This window comes from Narcine bancroftii, chromosome 6 (assembly GCF_036971445.1).
Source record: "Narcine bancroftii isolate sNarBan1 chromosome 6, sNarBan1.hap1, whole genome shotgun sequence".
NCBI classification, from domain to species: domain Eukaryota; kingdom Metazoa; phylum Chordata; class Chondrichthyes; order Torpediniformes; family Narcinidae; genus Narcine; species Narcine bancroftii.
The window spans coordinates 73,162,745-73,181,672 of record NC_091474.1 but is presented as its reverse complement, the minus strand read 5'-3'; the positions used below and the strand labels follow the sequence as shown (position 1 = coordinate 73,181,672).

Sequence of the window (18,928 nt, the reverse complement as noted above, 5' to 3'; positions counted from 1 at the left end):
ATATTTATATACTGTGAAAGCCCCTGGTATCGAGCACCTACGAGGATTGGTAGATACTGGATTAGCGAGTTTTCAGGTTGCTTGAGAATTGCAATGTGCATGAATGAAGAACTAACGGTGAGGCGTGCCAATTTTAAACTTCCGTATTTTTCACCCATTTATTTTCTGCAATATTTTTTTCTTTTTTTTCACCGGTTTCAGGATTTTACTGTATGACCAAAGAAGTGAATGAGCTAGGAAAATGATAAATGCAATAGCCCGATGTCCTACCTTCCAAGGTTTTGGAAGAAATTGCCACAGGAATAATGGACACTTCCTTTTATCATTTCCCAAAATTCCATACCACCTGGAATGGTTCCTGCAGATTGGAGGGGAGGAGCGTGACCCCAATATTTGGGGAAGGAGGGAGAAAAAAACCCAGAAGCTACCAACATGCACAGATGGGAAAGTGCTGAAATGTTCAATGAAGTTTGTAATGTCAAGGTACCTGGAAAATGATCTAATTAAGCAGAGGTAACGTAGATTTATGAAGGCAAAATCATGTTTCAGTAATCGAAAGAAATTCTTTGAAGATTAAGGTGGTACGGTTGGTGTAGCAGTTAGCACAACGATGTTACACCGCCAGCGATCAGGACCAGGATTTGAATCCTGCGCTGTTTGTAAGGAGTTTGTACGTTCTCCCCATGTTTTTGTTGGGTTTTCCCCAGGGGCCCAGGTTTCCTCCCATTGCATGAAACATTCCAGGGGTTGTAGTCAATTGGGTGTAAATTGGTCAGCACGGACTCATGGGCCGAAATGGCCTGTAATCATGGTAGATGTTTAAATTAATAAATTTAAATTCAACCACCTTGATGGGGTAGACTCGATGGGCTGAATAGCCTATTCTGCTCCTATTTCTTATGGACTGCACACCATCCACACCACAAACGTACATTCCCTCACCACCAGTGCACAGTGGCAACAGTGAGTACAATCTACAAAACGCACTGGTTATTCCATTCCGTCCTGCGCTGGAACATCTGTCCACGGCCTCATTCAGGGCCACCTGAAAATTGGACGAGCAACACCTCGTTTTCCGACTGCGCCCTCTTCATCTGGATGGCATTAACGTGGACTTCTCCGGTTTCTGCTTGACCACTCCCTGTTCTCCCTCTCTTCCCCATCCCTCTGTCTTCTTTGACCAGCTCTCCAGCCCTTCCTTCTCCATTCTCAGAGCCATCCCCCTCCCCTTGTTTTCTCTTGTGCCTTTCCTCCCTTATCCACCTACTACCTCCTGCACGTAGGAATGTGCTCCCCCCTCTGCCCCTTCCCCCACCATTTTATTCAGGTGCCTGCCTACATTGTGCTCATCCCTTGATGAAGGGCTCAAGGCAGAAACATTGGTTCTGTATCTTTATCTTTGTAATATAAAGGACACTGTTTGACCAGCTGAGTTTCTTCAGCGTTGTGTTTTTAAACCCTCAAACTCCCCAGCTGATGGTCATTTCAAAATACCTTCAGGTGCAAGAGACCCAGCATCTTCTTCGAAGTAACTAGAGCCCAGCAATAACCTGTCACACTCACACTACAAAGTGTAATCAACACAGTGGTGTCACTACCTTCACACCCTGCTGCAGGGCATCAATTTAAGGAAAATCTTAGGTCAATTAAAACTTACTCAAAGCAAAATTGAAAATTGTTTATGATTAAATGTTATATGATTAGTGAATAAAAACATGAATAAGGAAGATTTTAAAAAAAATGTGACCAGTGAGAGAAAAGATTTTGGACTGAAATATTTAAGATTGATCTAAAAAAGAAGAGAAAGTAATTGTACTTAGAATGAAATAATTGAAACATTTCAAATGTTCAAAGGCGTGGACAGGGTAGATGTAAAAAGGTTGTTTTCCATGGTGGGAGAGTCTAGGACAAGAGGGCACAACTTCAGGATTGTAGGGTGTTGCTTAGAATAGAGATGCGAAGGAATTTCTTTAGCCAGAGAGTGGCAAATCTGTGGAATTTGATGTTACAGACAGTTGTGGAGGCCAAGTCATTGGGTGTATTTAAGGCAGAGATTGATAGGTTCTCGATTGACCAGGGCATCAAAGGTTATGGGGAGAAGGCCGGGCAGTGGGACTGAGTGGGGAAATTGATCAGCTCAAGATTAAATGGTGGGGCAGACCTGATGAACTGAATGGCCTAAATCTGCTCCTATGTCTTATGGGAAAAGCATATGGTTAGATACTTGTCAACAGGAAGCTCAATGTAAAATGACAAGTGACTTACAACAGCATTCCTAACTTGGCTTCTGTTCAAGGTCTGGCATTCCCAGTCATGTAATTATGGCTATTAAGTTTAGATGGGTGGTGTGTCAACAGATGGTGGATCCACAAGGCAGGAGAATTGGAGCTGATCGTGCTTTGCTGTCTGCTTGCTTTATCCATTTATTGTTTGAAGGCTGATTGCCAGTTTTCAGTTAGTGCAGAATGAGGTTATTCAATATACAGTATGTGCCATATGTACCACAAACTAAAATGCATGTGTCTGAGAATGAGATGGTCCTACTTAGTAGTTTTATTTGTTCATTTCTGAACTGGGGGCAATGATGAGAGTGGAAAAAAAAACTTTAGAAATTGTATAAGGCATTGATGAGGCCAAATTTAGAATATTGTGTGCAATTTTGGTCACTGAATTATAGGAAGGATATTAACGAGATAGAGTGCAGATGAAATTTACAAGGATGTTGTCTGGGTTTCAGGGTTTGAGATACAGGGGAAGGTTGGACAGGCTGGGACTTTATTCCCTGAAGCATAGTAGATTGAGGAGTGATTAGAAAGAGGTATTTGAAATTATGAGAGGGGTAGATAGAGTCAATGAGATTCAAACAAGAGGACGTAGATTGAGATTGAAGGGGAAAAAGTTTAGGGGAAACATGAGGGGGAATTTCTTCACTCATGGGAGTGGTGGGAGTGTAGAATGAGCTTCTGGCCGAAGTGGTAGATGCGGATTCGATTTTAATACTTAAGGAAAAGTTGGATAGGAATATGGATGAGAGGTGTGGAGGGTTATGGGTTGGGTGTGGGTCAATGAGACTAGTTGGGAGAAGATGTTCGGCATGGACTAGAAGGGCCAAACTGGCCAGTTTCTGAGTTGTAATTGTTATATGGAATCTACAGCCCATCCCACTCAATCTGAAACTATGCTCGATTTGTCCATTGAACTGTTGCAGTCAGTGTGGCAAATGTTTGAAGTTCCACAATTTCAACCCAACAACGATGAAGAAGTTAAGATCTATAAGAAAATCAGTCTTATGAGGCAAGGTTAGCAGAGCTGGGACTTTACTCTTTAGATCGAAGAAGGATGAGAGGATGAGAGGAGACTTAATATAGGTCTACAGGATTCTGAGAGGCATAGATGGGGTGGACAGCCAGTGCATTTTTCCCAGGGTGGGAGTACCAAACACCAGAGGACATGTGTACAAAGTGAAGGGAGGAAGGTTTAGGGGAGATATCAGGGGTAAGTTTTTTTGCACAGAGTTGTGCCTGGAATGCCTCCCCAGGAGTGGTGGTGACAGCTGAAACAATGGGGGCATTTAAGATACTCTTGGATGAAAGAAAAATAGAAGGTTACGAGAAAGGAAGGTTGTAGCATTTTTTGGGGGGGGGAGCAGAAATACATGGGTCAGCACAGCATCATGGGCTGAAGGGCCTGTTCTGTTCTGTAGTGTTTCCTGTTCCATGTGGTTTTATATTCTATTGCTAACTAACAGTGGTGCCAGATTTGCAAGCAAATTTGGAATTGGCAATGTTGTGAACATACGACCTTTGTCCTTGCTGAGGGAGATCACAGATATGGGAAGTAGTGCCAAAGGTGCATCTGAAATAGCGGCCGTGCATCCTGTAGCTCGAAGATAGAAGATGCATGGTCTGTGCGAATATTCCTTCAAAATATTGTGATAAGACATTAGTTAGTTTGAGGGCTGTTTTCAACGTGTTTCTGAGTGTTGATGATAAAATCTTGTCAAAAAGTCTTGTTCAAGGGGTGCTTTGTAGGAGGTGAGACATGAAGGGAATGTAATTATGACTGTGGTTTAAAATTTATAAATAAAATCATCAAAAAAAATGAAGGGGTTGGGAGTTTTGTGCCAGTCAGACATATTGCTGATTTTATCTGGAATGGTAGGCAATGGGCATGTTGCAGAGGGATTCGTCCTCAGCTGCGGTGAGTGGGAATATTGGCTCTTGTGAATAAAAGAGGTGGGTGCTGAGGTGTCGTGCAGCAGAGGGAGAACTAAAGTGAAGAATATGAGATGATATTTAATCCAAAGGGAGAAAGGTCTCCAATGAAAACCTAACTCTGTGAATCTTTTCACAGGTGCTATTTCTTGCCCACAGTGGCCACAGTGCTGGGGCCTAATGCAGATTCTCTGATCATCGGCGGCATCGGAACAGGTAAGCAGAGAACTCCAAACTTTATCTTATTTTATGGCAATGCTTATTTTTGATGAAAATGGGGACAGTCAGGATTATTTAATCAAATAACTTTCCTTTTTGTATTTCTATGGCATTATTAACAAATATACATGGTGTTTGGACAAGAAAATGTAAATTTTGTTAAAGAAGAAAGTGTTAAGAATCATCTTGGGAAAGAGGGAAGGGTTAGGAAAGAATTTGAGTTTATGGACCAGTGTTAGAAGCACGACAGTTGTGGGGGCAAGGGTGGAATCTATCATAAGCGAAACCTTGTGGGATAAAGATGGGGAGAGGTAGAATCTTGGGTGGCTGTGGGTGAGATTAGTGGCATTAGTTGTAGAGTTGCTGCCTCATGGGGCCAGGGACTCTGGTTCAGTTCTGATCTTGGGTAATGTCGGTGTGGAGTTTGCACATTCTCCCATGTGAGCGTGCATTTTCCCCCAGGTTTCCTCCCACACCCTAAAGTCATGTGAGTCTATAAGTTAATTAGCTACTGTTAATTGTCCTGATTGTTGCAGAGTGATGGAACCTGGTGGTGGTGAGAATAAAACTTCTATTATTCTAGGATAAGGATAATATAGAAGGTATAGGATAATGGGCGCTGCTTTCTTGGGCTGAAGAAGTGGTTTCCATCCCTCTATGTGAAGGGTAGGAGTGAGGAAGTATACATTCATGACATTGCTGAATTGGGAGCCATTATTGGTGAAAAAGCACGTGGCTGTATATGTGCATGTTGGTAGATCGGCGGAGCAGAACTCTGGACGAGGTGAGAGTGGAAGATGGGGGTTGCTGGTGTGCAGAGCATTGGAATGATCATTGTTAAATGACAGAGACACCCCCTCTCCCATGCTGGTTAAAGCACATATATACAGAACGTTGTATCTAGACAGAGCTCTCAATGTCTGAGGAGGACTTGTGTCAGTGACAGGCAGTGGCTTCAGAAATTCAGCCTGGAATGCATTACCAGCGGTGGTGGTGAAGACTGGTACAATAGGGACATTTAAAGGACTCTTAGGCAGGCACAATGAAAGAAAAATAGAGGTTATGGGTATCGAGGTAGGGAAGGGTTAGATTTGAGAAGGTTTGTATAGGTCAGCACAACATCGTGGGCGAAGCTGCCTGCACTGTGCTGTGATATTCTATTCAGCGAGGAAGGCAGCAGGGAAACTGGTTAGTGACTGACTTCTGCTTCCTGTCTTATTTACCAGGTTACCGGGGTTTTCCACCACCTGGTGGCCTGACATACTCCACGTGGTTCCTGATCCACAGCTTCACTTCTGCTTCTGATGACCATCCTGTTCGACTCTTAACACTCTTTAGACACATGTCAAAGATGGAGAAAGATTACATTTGTTTATCCATCAACATTTCAGCTTCAGAAAACAAACTGGTTATTTCAACACAGGAAGAGGTGTTTGAACCATTGGGTACAGTGGATTCACACTTTAACATCCCATTGAACCATATATTTGTACTTGATCTTATAATTCTTTTTCCTGAAAGCTAAATTGGTAAATTTATAGTTAATGGTAGAATTGCACCATATAAAGACCAATATGCCATCTGATTTAGGCTCCGTTAAGTGTTACTGATCCACAACCAGGTGATGAGACTTCAGTGGCATAGAATCACTGCTCCTTGCTGGGGATGGGAGGTTGGCATGCTAATAACACTGGACAACAATTTTTTTCAAAGGGTTTGCTTCCTGAAAAAAAAATTGGGGATTATGATAGACGACTTCAAGCTGAACACAAAAATAATTTCATATTTGCTGTATCACGTAGGAAGTTAGTAATTGGCTAAACCAATTGATGAAATAGCAATGCGAGGGAAAGCTGGATTTTAAACAAATAGAAGAAGAAGTAGTCGACTGTGTGCATTCTTGAGTAAAACACAAAAGTCTACAGACACTGTGTTGAAGTAAAAACGCAATGCCGGAGAAACTCAGCAGGTCAACAGTGTCCTTTGTGTAGCAAAGATAAAGATACATAACCATTGTTTCATCAAATGTATTACTAAAACCATCCGAACAATTCTCCTTGATGTTCTCCAGACTGGAACAAATCAGAACAAGCTCAGCAGTCTTCCGCACTGACCACTGTTGAGTTCGATGTCTCCAAGGATTTGGTTATCGGACAGTGGCACCACTTGGCTGTGACAATGAGCAAGGATGTTCGACGGAACAGCACTGTGCTCGCATACTTAAATGGAAAACTAATCGGAATATCTAAGGTAGATCAAACGGCTTTTAATTTTAAATTGGTATCAGTTTATAAATGTCCATTTTCCATTGCATGCAAGCATTTTAACACAGATAAAACAAGTTAATTATGTGCTGAGTAAGCTGTTGTAAAGAAAAATGAGTTGCATATGAATCATTTTAAGGATTTCTCCTTCTAGGTGTTCAGTGCCCTTGACATTCACAATGCTCCATGAGCTAGTCTTGCAATGCATTTTCCTCTCTTTATCCACCTTTGCTGCCATTTTTAAACTTTTCAGTCAGCTGCTACAATGCACAATGTGCAGACATTTTCAAGATTTTAATGATAGGTGTTCAATACTTCAGAGTTAGTACATTTGAAAGGAAGGTTGTTCTTTTTTTAAAAAAAAGTTCAGATGCATCATGAATTTGCAGCTCCTGATAAACTGGAATGATATGAAATTTTCAAGATTTTCCTCCACATTAGGCTGACAGAAACGTGTGATTTTTAGTTGTGGGATTCAAGAGATCGTGCAGGAAGTAGATGATGCTTTCATTTGCTGCAAAGATTGATCATGAATTGTGAATGATTTATTGAAGCTTTGCCTTTCCATTAACAGATGCAATATATTCAGACATTTCCAGGAACACAGATTTCCCTGGATTCTGCATCTGTCATTGACGTTCATGGACTTATTGGAACCCCCCAGATCTGGAAGCAGAGATCATCCTTGGTTTGGCGTCTCGGCCCTGCATACCTCCTTGAGGACGTGATTTCTGCAGAGAAGGTCAAAGTCATTTACCAACTAGGGCCAAACTATTTGGGAAACTTTCAGTCTGTTTACTTGCCTGGTAGGTTGGTGACCAATAGACCATCAACTAAAAGTCTATTTCTTCCTAACTAATCACTCATCTCTTCTACAGTGAATGATTTGACAGATGTGTCCGCGCCCTCATTTCTTGTGACAGTTGAGAAGGTTTCCTTTGGTATCAATGTTACTTCGTCAGATGTGATGACCATAACTGATATACGAAAAGCTTTTAATGAAGTGGACAGCAGAATAATATCAAGTGAGGCAAGTTATTTTTAAATGATGGACCTGGAATTTAATATTTTTGCAGCTTCTTAGATCTAATGGTGGCTTTTAAAATTCTGGGTTTGATTTAATTTTTCTGGATGGAGGATGACTTGCAAAGTGTCAGTGGTTTAGAATTTTAACTTCTCATTGACAAAAGACATAGTGAGGATTTGATTAGTGCAGTTGTTGGAGCATGAACTGTTTCACTGCATGAAGTACAACATTGCTGCACAATACGGGCCCTTTGGCCCTTGATACCATGTTGACCTCTAGACACCTACTCAACAATCTGAACACTTCTTACCTCAAACCCACAGCCCTCTATTTTTCTTTCATCCATGTGCCTGTGTAAGCATCTTTTATTGTACCACCACCCATGGAAATGCATTCCAGGTACCCACTACTGTGTGTAAAAAGAAAATCACCTCTACTAAACTTTCCTCCCCTCACCTTAAACAGATGTCTTCTGGTATTTGCTACTGTCACCCTGGGGAAAAGGTACTGGCTGTCTACTTTGTCCATACCTCTCATAATCCTGTAGACCTCCATTAAGTTATCAGTCATTCTTCTATGCTCCAAAGAGAAAAGCTATTCCTTGATGAAGGGCTCAAGCCTGAAACGTTGGTTATGTATAGTTATCTTTGCTACGTAAAGTTGACTGTTTGACTTGCTGAGTTTCTCCAGTGTTGTGATTTTACTGTTACCCTGAACTGCTTGAGATTATCACTGTGTTATAGATATGCAATATGCATGCAACTTATTTTAATCAGCGGTACCTGAGTGAAGTTTCGTCTTCATTCCTCAGCTGCCTCTCTCTCTGCTCTGACTGTCGTTCCACGAGTGGAAATAAAGAGCATGTCTAAATTTTTTAAAAAATTTGACTCCCTAATAGCTGTTCATCGGGGCTCAGGATGTTTCTACTTTTCTGCTGTTAATGTTGTCATGCTGTCTCTTTTTGTTACGGGCAGATGGGAATTTCATCGCGAGATGATGCAATGCCTATTGTTATGGTGAAAAACACTGCAAGCCACCTTCCAGGACCAAGTCGAACAATTGGGTCTCCACTTGCCAGCTTCTTTGGTAAGAATCATGAAGACCTTTCACTGCAAACTTAGTCCAATCAGAATTTATTGTCATGAACATATCACGAAACTCGCTTTGTAGCAGCATCACTGTGCAAATATTGCTATAAATAAAATTTCAAAAATAAATACTGTAAATAGTGTAAGAAAATAGGATAAAGTATGGTGGTGTCTGTGGTTCATTGTCCATTCAGGAATCTGATGGAAGAGGGGAAGATAAATTTATTTTTATATAATATAAATTTATAAATCAAAGTATTGAGTACAGGAGTTGGGATGCTATGTGGAAGTTGTTTAAGATATTGGTGAGGCCAAATTTGGAATATTGTGTGCAGTTCTGGGCACCTAACTACAGGAAGGATATCAATAAGATTTACTTGGATGTTCAGTCCAAGATTCCGCCCTGCTCCAGCTCCCTCAACAGCCCCTAAGGCTAGAGCTGGATGAGGTCCTCACCCGGGAAGAGACATATAAGGCAATTGAACAACTGAAAAGTGGCAAAGCAGCAGGTATGGATGGAATCCCCCCAGAGGTCTGCAAGGCTGGCGGCAAAACTCTGCATGCCAAACTGCATGAGTTTTTCAAGCTTTGTTGGGACCAAGGAAAACTGCCTCAGGACCTTCGTGATGCCATCATCATCACCCTGTACAAAAAAAAAGGCGAGAAATCAGACTGCTCAAACTACAGGGGAATCACGCAGCTCTCCATTGCAGGCAAAATCTTCGCTAGGATTCTCCTAAATAGAATAATACCTAGTGTCGCCGAGAATGTTCTCCCAGAATCACAGTGCGGCTTTCGTGCAAACAGAGGAACTACTGACATGGTCTTTGCCCTCAGACAGCTCCAAGAAAAGTGCAGAGAACAAAACAAAGGACTCTACATCACCTTTGTTGACCTCACCAAAGCCTTCGACACCGTGAGCAGGAAAGGGCTTTGGCAAATACTAGAGCACCTCAGATGCCCTCCAAAGTTCCTCAATATGGTTATCCAACTGCACAAAAACCAACAAGGTCGGGTCAGATACGGCAATGGGCTCTCTGAACCCTTCTCCATTAACAATGGCGTGAAGCAAGGCTGCGTTCTCGCACCAACCCTCTTTTCAATCTTCTTCAGCATGATGCTGAAACAACCCATGAAAGACCTCAACAATGAAGGCGCTGTTTACATCCGGTACCGCACGGATGGCAGTCTCTTCAATCTGAGGCACCTGCAAGCTCACACCAAGACACAAGAGCAACTTGTCCGTGAACTACTCTTTGCAGATGATGCCGCTTTAGTTGCCCATTCAGAGCCAGCTCTTCAGCGCTTGACGTCCTGTTTTGCGGAAACTGCCAAAATGTTTGGCCTGGAAGTCAGCCTGAAGAAAACTGAGGTCCTCCATCAGCCAGCTCCCCACCATGACTACCAGCCCCCCCACATCTCCATCGGGCACACAAAACTCAAAACGGTCAACCAGTTTACCTATCTCGGCTGCACCATTTCATCAGATGCAAGGATCGACAACGAGATAGACAACAGACTCGCCAAGGCAAATAGTGCCTTTGGAAGACTACACAAAAGAGTCTGGAAAAACAACCAACTGAAAAACCTCACAAAGATAAGCGTATACAGAGCCGTTGTCATACCCACACTCCTGTTCGGCTCCTCATCATGGGTCCTCTACCGGCATCACCTACGGCTCCTAGAACGCTTCCACCAGCGTTGTCTCCGCTCCATCCTCAACATTCATTTGAGCGACTTCATCCCTAACATTGAAGTACTCGAGACGGCAGAGTACGACAGCATCGAATCCACGCTCTTGAAGATCCAACTGCGCTGGGTAGGTCACGTCTCCAGAATGGAGGACCATCGCCTTCCCAAGATCGTGTTATATGGCGAGCTCTCCACTGGCCATCGTGTCAGAGGTGCACCAAAGAAGAGGTACAAGGACTGCCTAAAGAAATCTCTTGATGCCTGCCACATTGACCACCGCCAGTGGGCTGATATCGCCTCAAACCGTGCATCTTGGCGCCTCACAGTTCGGCGGGCAGCAACCTCCTTTGAAGAAGACCGCAGAGCCCACCTCACTGACAAAAGACAAAGGAGGTAAAACCCAACACCCAACCCCAACCAACCAATTTTCCCCTGCAGCCGCTGCAACCGTGTCTGCCTGACCCGTCGGACTTGTCAGCCACAAACGAGCCTGCAGCTGACGTGGACATTTACCCCTCCATAAATCTTCATCCGCGAAGCCAAGCCAAAGAAAGACTGGTTCTTCAGGAGTTGAGTTACAGGGGAAGATTAAACAAGTTAGGACTTTATTCCTTGGAGTGTAAGAAGAATGAGGGGAGATTTGATAGGGGTTTACAAGATTATGCGAGGTATAGACAGAATGGATGTGAATTGGCTTTTTCCACTTAGATTGGGGGTGATAAATACTAGAGGTCATAGTTTTAAGATGAAAGGGGTAAGATTTAGAAGGGAACATTAGGGGCTTTTTTCATTCAGGATGGTGGGAATGTGGAATGAGCTGCCCTCTGATGTGGTGAGTGTGGGCTCGATTTTGAGTTTCAAAAATACATGGGTGGGAGAGGTCTGGAGGGTTAGGGAATGGGAGTAGGGCAATGGGACTAGCGGAATAATGGTAGTACAGACTAGAAGGGCGGAAAGGCCTTTTTTCAGTGCTGTTGCTTTCTATGGGAAGCTGTCCTTGTGCCACTGAGTGCTTGCTTTCAGGCTTCTGTACCTTTATTCCTAATGGGAGCAGAGTGAAGAGGGCATGGTCTGGATGGTGGGGGGGTCCTTGAGAATCGAAGCTGCTTTCTTAAGACACCAAAAATGACAGGCTCATAGATACGTAGCTGATAATTAAATAACTCATTGATGTTGAGAGAATATTGCCACATACATAAGTACAAAGGACAAATGAAATTACTGATGAATGGTTACGACCTGAAATGTCGGAAACTTGTTTCCTGCCGCAGATTATTCATTTTCACAATGAAATTCTTGCTTGCTGCAGCCATACAGGTGTGCAAAATACACCAATAAACAAAAATATGAATTAAATTACCACATAAGGGAAAATAAGATAACAAATCTGGAAAGTTTTTGTCAGTTATCTCAGATGTGGCTCATGTGAATATTTATTCAGAATCAGAATTTATTGTCACAAAATTCATTGTTTTGTGGCTGCATCACAGGTGCAAATACTAAAGCTCTAAGTTGCATTAAAAAAGTGAGTAGAGAAAGTGAGGCAGTATCTGTGATTCATTGTCCATTCAGAAATCTAATGGCGGAGGGGAAGAAGTTGACCTTCTGCCCCTGGATGCTTGGCTTCAGGCTCTTGTACTTCCTTCCTTATGGTAGCAGAGTGAAGAGGGCCTGGCCTGGGTAGTGAGGACAGAGGTTGCTTTCTTAAGACACCACCTCTTGTAGATGTCCTCGATGGTGCCCATGATGTTGCTGGCTGAGTTCTCAACTCTCTGTACTCTTTTCCTATCATGTGCTTTGGTACCTCTGTACCAGATAGTGATGCAACCTGACAGAATCCTCTCCACAGTGCACCTATAGATATTTGCAAGAGTCTTTGGTGACCTTCTGATTTATCCTTTTACATTTATTATCTCCTTTTCTGTCTTACCATATTGTGGCAATATAATTTATACAGTTGTAGTTGGTGTGTCTTACGTGTCTTGTGTGGCTGCAACAAGTCCGAATTTCTGTCCATTGTACCTCTGTGTCTGACAATGAACTCTTGTGTCATTATAATTATTTGCAAAAGTCTCATGGAGAAGAGCTTCCTCTCATTTGCTGAGACTGTTGCCTTTAGTGGACTGTGTGTGGATCCACACTTACTGAGCATACTGACCTTGTATATCAGCTGGCACCATGTCAACTAGTGACCCGGTGTAGCACTGTCTGGGGTAACTCAGATCAGCTGCTGAACCCCTCAAATGTTTAAAAAAAATCTGATAACATTCAAAGAAAAACACAGTTCTTACTGCTCATGTAGGAGCTTCATTTGCCACATTTCCTCTGTCACAACCATGATGTTTCTGATGCATCCTGATTGGGTGGACTATTTTGGAATAACCTGAGCTGTGAAAGCCATAATGTAAATGCAGATCCATTTTTTAAACATCTCTCCTTCCTTTTCTTATATCTTTGCAAGAAAATACTGCTTTTATTATTTGAACATTTGCAAATGCCCAATTATTCTTGCCTCCTGCCGAGGGAGATCTAACCAAGTACTTTCTAATACTCGTACTGATAAATTTCTTCCAGTCTGGCACTTTGAGCAGTCTTGGCTGAGGCTCTTGCCTGCCATTATTATCATCAGGATGGATATAGGGGATCAACGATTGGCTCAGTATTAAAGTCTTGCTGAAAGATTGACAAGAGCCTCAGAGCTTGCAGAGATTGATAAGGGAATTGTTTTGAAGATAATCCTTACTATTTATTTGATTGCTGTAATTAGTCCTTGGAAATTGTTCCTTTGTCTCTGGAATGAGGTGACAAACCACACCCCCAAATGCCCTGCACAAGTGAATGTTCCCTTGATGCACTTTATAATGAGCGGAGCAACTAAAGACCGAGGCCCTGGACAAATTGCACTGCCTAATTTCTGATTCAGTATTTACCCCACGCTGTGACAACATTCTGTTATAAACAAGTCATCAGGACCTTTTAGGTCTTTCTGCTGAAATATTTTGGAAAGGTTTATTTTATTGTAGCAATTATACAGCGTTCTATTCCCTTTTGAGAAAACCCTTTAATTAAAAAAACAAACTATATCAATTGTTTGCCCTGGCATGTATGAATTTATAGCACCGTTAATATTAATGTTTTCAGCTATATTGCACCGAAGTGCCAACTTAGCTCAATGGCAGCAATCTTCCCTGAGTCAGAAGGTTGTAAATTCCAGCTGAACTCTGGTGTGTCTGTGAGCGACCTGGTCTGGTGTTTCTATGCCAAACCAAGGGTGTCATTTTCTCCCAAGTGATGATCTTCAAGTGAGCTATCAAATGGAGATCCTTTCTACCTACTTAACTGATGTAAAATATTCTTATATAATTAAAAATCACAGCTGCCAACCATTGCCACCACAGCCCGAAAGTTCTGATGAAGGGTCTTGACCCAGATCAGCAACAATGATGAGTTGTGCTTCAGAGAAGAGGTGAAAATTTCGTGATGTGGTGTGAGAGTAACAAGCTGAGTCTCAACGTGGGGAGATGATCATGGACCTCAGAAGGATCAGGAATGGCCACCCTCCACTACATTTCAATAATTCCATAGTGGAGCAAGTGGAGAGCACTAAGTTTCTTGCAGTTCACTTAACTAATGATCTATCGTGGACATTCAGCATCTCCTCACTTGTCAGGAAGACACAACAGAGACGGGCAAGGCTACCGGTCACTGTTTGTGTCAACCTTCTACAGAAGCTCTATCAAAAGCATCCTGGTCAGCTGCATCATTGTGTGGTACAGTTGCTGCAAAAAAAAATGGATCGGAGGTCAATCCACAGGACCATAAGAGTGGCAGAGAGGACCACTGGAGTCTCCCTCCCCCATGCGACATGATCTACTGGGATCGTTGTCTGAAGAGGGCGCGCAAAAAGAAATGTGAAATGTAAAATTCGAATTCAAGCTTTCTATTTTTTATCCGGCATACTCAGCAGGTCAAGCAAGCAGCAGCTAGTGGGGGAGAAACCAAGTGACATTCCAGGTCAGAACTGAAAAGGACACAAAAGAAGCGTTGGCCCCGTTTCTCTTTCCATGGTGCAGTCTGACCTGCTGAGCACTTCATGCATTTTCTTATTTTTGACATTAACTGCATCTGCAGTTTTAATTTTAATTTTATTTGTCATTTTTATTGGCTTACTGATAGTCTAATAGACACTCTGACCTTCTGGAGAAACCTGCTCTCAGAATTTTAACCCAACCAGGCTGTTGCAAATGGCCATCTTTGGATGACTTTGGATTAGAGAGGCTGCAGAAAGACTTCAGTACATTAGGAGAATGGGCAAAGAAGTGGTAAATGAAATACAAAGTCTACACTCATGTACTTTGGTAGAAAGAATAAACAGGCAGACTATTATTTGGAAGGGGAGAAAATTCAAAATTTGGAGATGTAAAGGGACTTGGCGTCCTCGTGCAGGATAGCCTAAAGGTTAACCTCCAGCTTGGGTCAGTGGTGAAGAAGGTGAATGCAATGTTGCCATTCCCATCTAGAGGAATGGGATGCAAAAGCAAGGATGTGGTGTTAAGGCTTTATAAGGCACTGGTGAGATGTCACTTGGAGAACTGGGTACAGGTTTAAGCTCCTTATTTAAGAAAGGATGTGCTGGCATTAGAGAAGGTTTGGAGAAGATTCACAAAAATGGCTCCCGGAATGAAGGGATTAGCATATGAGGAATGTTTGACGGCTTTTGAACTGTTCTCCTTGGAGCTCAAAAGATTGAGGAGGGATCTCATAGAAACATTTTGAACATTGAAAGGCCTGGACAGTCGATGAGGCAAGTCAAGGACAAGAGGACATAACTTCAGGATTGAAGGGCGCTCATTTAAAACAGCAATGTGGAGGAATTTCTATTGCTGGAGAGCGGTGAACTTCTGGAATTTTCTCAGTAGTCAGGGTATCAAAGGTTATGGGAAATGGGGCAGAGTGGATCAACTCCTGATGGAGTGGAGGGGCAGACTCAACAGGCTGAATGGCTTACTTCTGCTCTTAAATCTTATGGGTGATTTGGAGAGGCCAGACCCACCTAATCGAAGTGTGTCCACTTTCTCACCCTGACTGAGTCGATCTTCCTTTGAAATTTGCAGCAAAGCATGGAAAAATGTGAAAAGATACCATTTCTTTCTTTTTAAAATATTTTTATTGAGTTTAGCATATAAAAAATTTAAGGAAAATGTAACAAGTCATCTCGTATACATACATGTACAAAAGAAATGAATGGAACTACCTTGACAGCTCCGTGATCCATACAAGAATTAAATAATCGAATTAATCTATGATAACCATATTTGCCAAATTAAGCCAAATAAAAATTGATAAAAAGAAAAAAAAACTAATTGACCTTGATTCCTCATTTTGTGTAAGGCATTATTTATTACATTTTAAGGTGGTACATAGAATACAAGTGTCCAAACTCTCTTGATCCGCTCTGTGAGAAGTGTAAAATTTTGGAACTTCACTGATTCATATGTTTTGGAAATGTCCAAATTTTTAAGAGATTTTGAAAATAAAATTTCCAAACTTTATCACTGATTTTTAAAAAAAGATTGATATAGAACCTTGTCCATTAATTGCTTTGTTTGGTTTTTCATGTGAGCCAGATATACTTCTGTCTGCATCTCAGGAGAAAGTTTTAGCCTCTACCACATTGATAGCCAAATGAGCAATTTTACCTGCTCATACACAGTGGCTACATGATGTATGTCCTATTTAAGCTTGGAGAAAATTAGATACAACATTAAAGATGCCTTTTAAAGGATGAGAGTTTGAAAGATGTTGGTGTTCAGAGAGCCTGGGCATCTTTGTACTTAAATCACTGAATGCTCACATCCATGGTCAGCAAGTAATGAGGAAGGCGAATGGTGAGTTGACTTTTATCACAAGGTGATTTCAGTACTCCTGCTGACATTGTACCTCGAATATTGTTTGCAAGTCTGGTCTCCCTACCTGAGTAAGAGTGGGTGCAGTAAAGGTTCACCAGATTGATTTAGGGTGGTGAATTTTTTGTACAAATAGAGATTAAGCAGATCAGATCTGCCTTCTCTTGTGTTTACAAGAAGCCAACTAATCTCATTGAAACATAAAATTATTGCTTTCTTGACAGAGTAGTTATTGAGTGGGTAATAACTCTGGCTGGGGTTTTGCAAAATGGGGGTGGGGGTTCATAGCTGTCAGCTTTTGACAAAGTCTAAGTATGTTACATTCTAAATGTAGTATTACATAACAATAATGGAACCTTAATCTTTAGTTTCAAATAAGTGGTTAGCCATTCAGGCAGAGGTGGCAAGAAAGCCTTTACTCCCAGAGGGTAGTGAATCTTTGCAATTCTCTATTCAAGGACTGTAGCGACTGGATCACTAGAAGTACTCAGGACAGAGGTTAATTGATTTTTGGATATCAAGGAAGTGAGGGATATGGGGTTCATGCAGGAAAGTGGTGCTGAGGTAAGAGATCACACATGAATAATGGAGCAAGTACTTTGGGATAATGGTCTTCTCTTTCTATTAATATGTCCTTGGATTCTAATTTACATTGTTTGCTGGTTGAGTTCTGCCTAAGATCTACATGCGTTTTGATCCAAAGAAAAAAGATGCGTTCCTCTCCCTTTAAATTTTATTCCATACCCCTTTTACAAAACAAGCCAAAGGTTTGCTTCTGGAAAAAAAACAATGTGGACAGTAGAAATCTGGAGCAGAACATTCACTTGGGCAACATTTATGGAAAGAATGCTGGTCATCTTGCTCAATGACCTTGAAACAGACCTCAGTATGAAAGGTACCCACATACAACCTGCAACATTTACTGTTTCTTTCTCTGCAGAGGCTGCCAGTCCTGCTGAGATTTTCTGGAGTTTATTTTACACTTCGGTATGTGCTCATGTTTAAACTGGAAATAGTGGTGTGTAAACACTGAATTGACTGGATTTATCTTTCAGGAGTCAGGACATTTATTTCGAATCCTGCTGCCAACTGTTTGCAATTCCTCGGAGGTCCTGCTGTGATATTAGGCTTGGTTGCCATGGTGTCTGATGATGGTGAAATGTATGCAGCTATTAAAGTTCTGATTTCGGTGCTGAATGGCAGTGCACTGTGTGAAAGAGAGATGCAACGCATCAAAGGCTACAGGGTAAAATGACCAATTTAGAAATGATTAAAAGTGTTTTGGCCTGCTGCAGATTGAATCAGCCTCATGGAATTCGAATAGATGTATTGATATCAAAGTTCATCAAATTCCTGAAGGTCATTTAGGATCTGAGTTTATCCATTCATTTTTAACTAGTAAATAAAATGGGTTATTTGCATGAGATCGGATTCCTTGATCTTCAAAATTCCAAGGTTCAATATTCCTTTATTGCTGTGTAAATAAAAACACAAAATTTCTCAACTTTTGCTTGCCCACAAAGAGATGTCACTAGACCAGCGCCCCCACCAATAAAAGAAAGAAAAGCAAAAGAGAGTCCCTTCAGAGACACCAACTGTCCATGTCCAAGCCTCCTAGTCCCCATGCAGTCTCCCGGCCTCTGCTCGATGCGATCAGGAAACTGGCTACTATTGAATAATTCGATGACACACAATGGAAGCCAAACTATATTTCAGATTTATTGTCAGAGAACATTCATGACATCACATACAACCTTGAGATTCTTTTTCCCTGTGGGAGAGGCAGAATTACCTCTTACTGGCAATGCAAAAAAAAATGCACTCAACGAACACATGTAAACAAATGAACAAATGTTATCAACTGCCTGAGCAATACAGAGAGGATAATTAATAAAAAACAATAAAGTGCAAAATCAGACTTAAATGAGTCCCTGATTGAGTTTATTGTTGAGGAGTCTGATGGTGGAGGGGTAGCAGCTGTTCCTAAACCTGGTGGTGCGAATTTTGTGGCACCTAGACCTCTTGGCAGAGAACAGAGCACGTACTGTGTGGTGTGGATACTTGTTGCTCTCCAACAGCACCGTTCCCCAACGATGTTCTCGATAGGGGGGAGGGTTTTTCCTGTGATGTCCTGGGCTGTGTCCACTTCCTTTTACAAAGCTTTTTGCTCAAGGGTATTGATGTCCCCATACCAGACCACGATGCAGCTGGTCAGCATACTTTCCACCACACATCTATAGTTCAAGCTTGAAGAATTTGATTAGCTCCCGCAGGGCTGAGAATTTGAATGGTCACATATGGGTATTCATGATATTGATTATAAACCAGATGATACAGACTGAAAAGTAAATATTTCAAATTGTAACGAATGACGTGAGAATAACCTTGAGAATAAAGATTCACAGGGAAAAGTTACAGCTTAGTCTTAGTTTCTCATGATGCAAGATGATCCAAAGTATTAAACATTTTATCCTGAAACTATTTGTTTGTGGTAAATGGGTATTTACATTCTTTTAAT

General features: G+C 41.8%; 1 protein-coding gene across 5 annotated transcripts in view; it reads left to right on the top strand.

Moving 5' to 3' along the window:
• Positions 1 to 18,928, top strand: part of wdfy4 (WDFY family member 4) — a 224,292-nt gene that overhangs the window by 49,889 nt on the left and 155,475 nt on the right. For all 5 annotated transcript variants that reach the window (XR_011340161.1, XM_069885345.1, XM_069885346.1 and 2 more), the window contains exons 18-24: positions 4,354 to 4,430; positions 5,660 to 5,878; positions 6,505 to 6,683; positions 7,272 to 7,503; positions 7,576 to 7,727; positions 8,699 to 8,810; positions 17,466 to 17,656. Coding sequence is in view for 4 of the 5 variants with exons in the window: in XM_069885345.1 (XP_069741446.1) it covers positions 4,354 to 4,430; positions 5,660 to 5,878; positions 6,505 to 6,683; positions 7,272 to 7,503; positions 7,576 to 7,727; positions 8,699 to 8,810; positions 17,466 to 17,656 (1,162 nt within the window). In the remaining variant the exon portion in view is untranslated. The remainder of the gene's footprint in view (positions 1 to 4,353; positions 4,431 to 5,659; positions 5,879 to 6,504; positions 6,684 to 7,271; positions 7,504 to 7,575; positions 7,728 to 8,698; positions 8,811 to 17,465; positions 17,657 to 18,928) is intronic.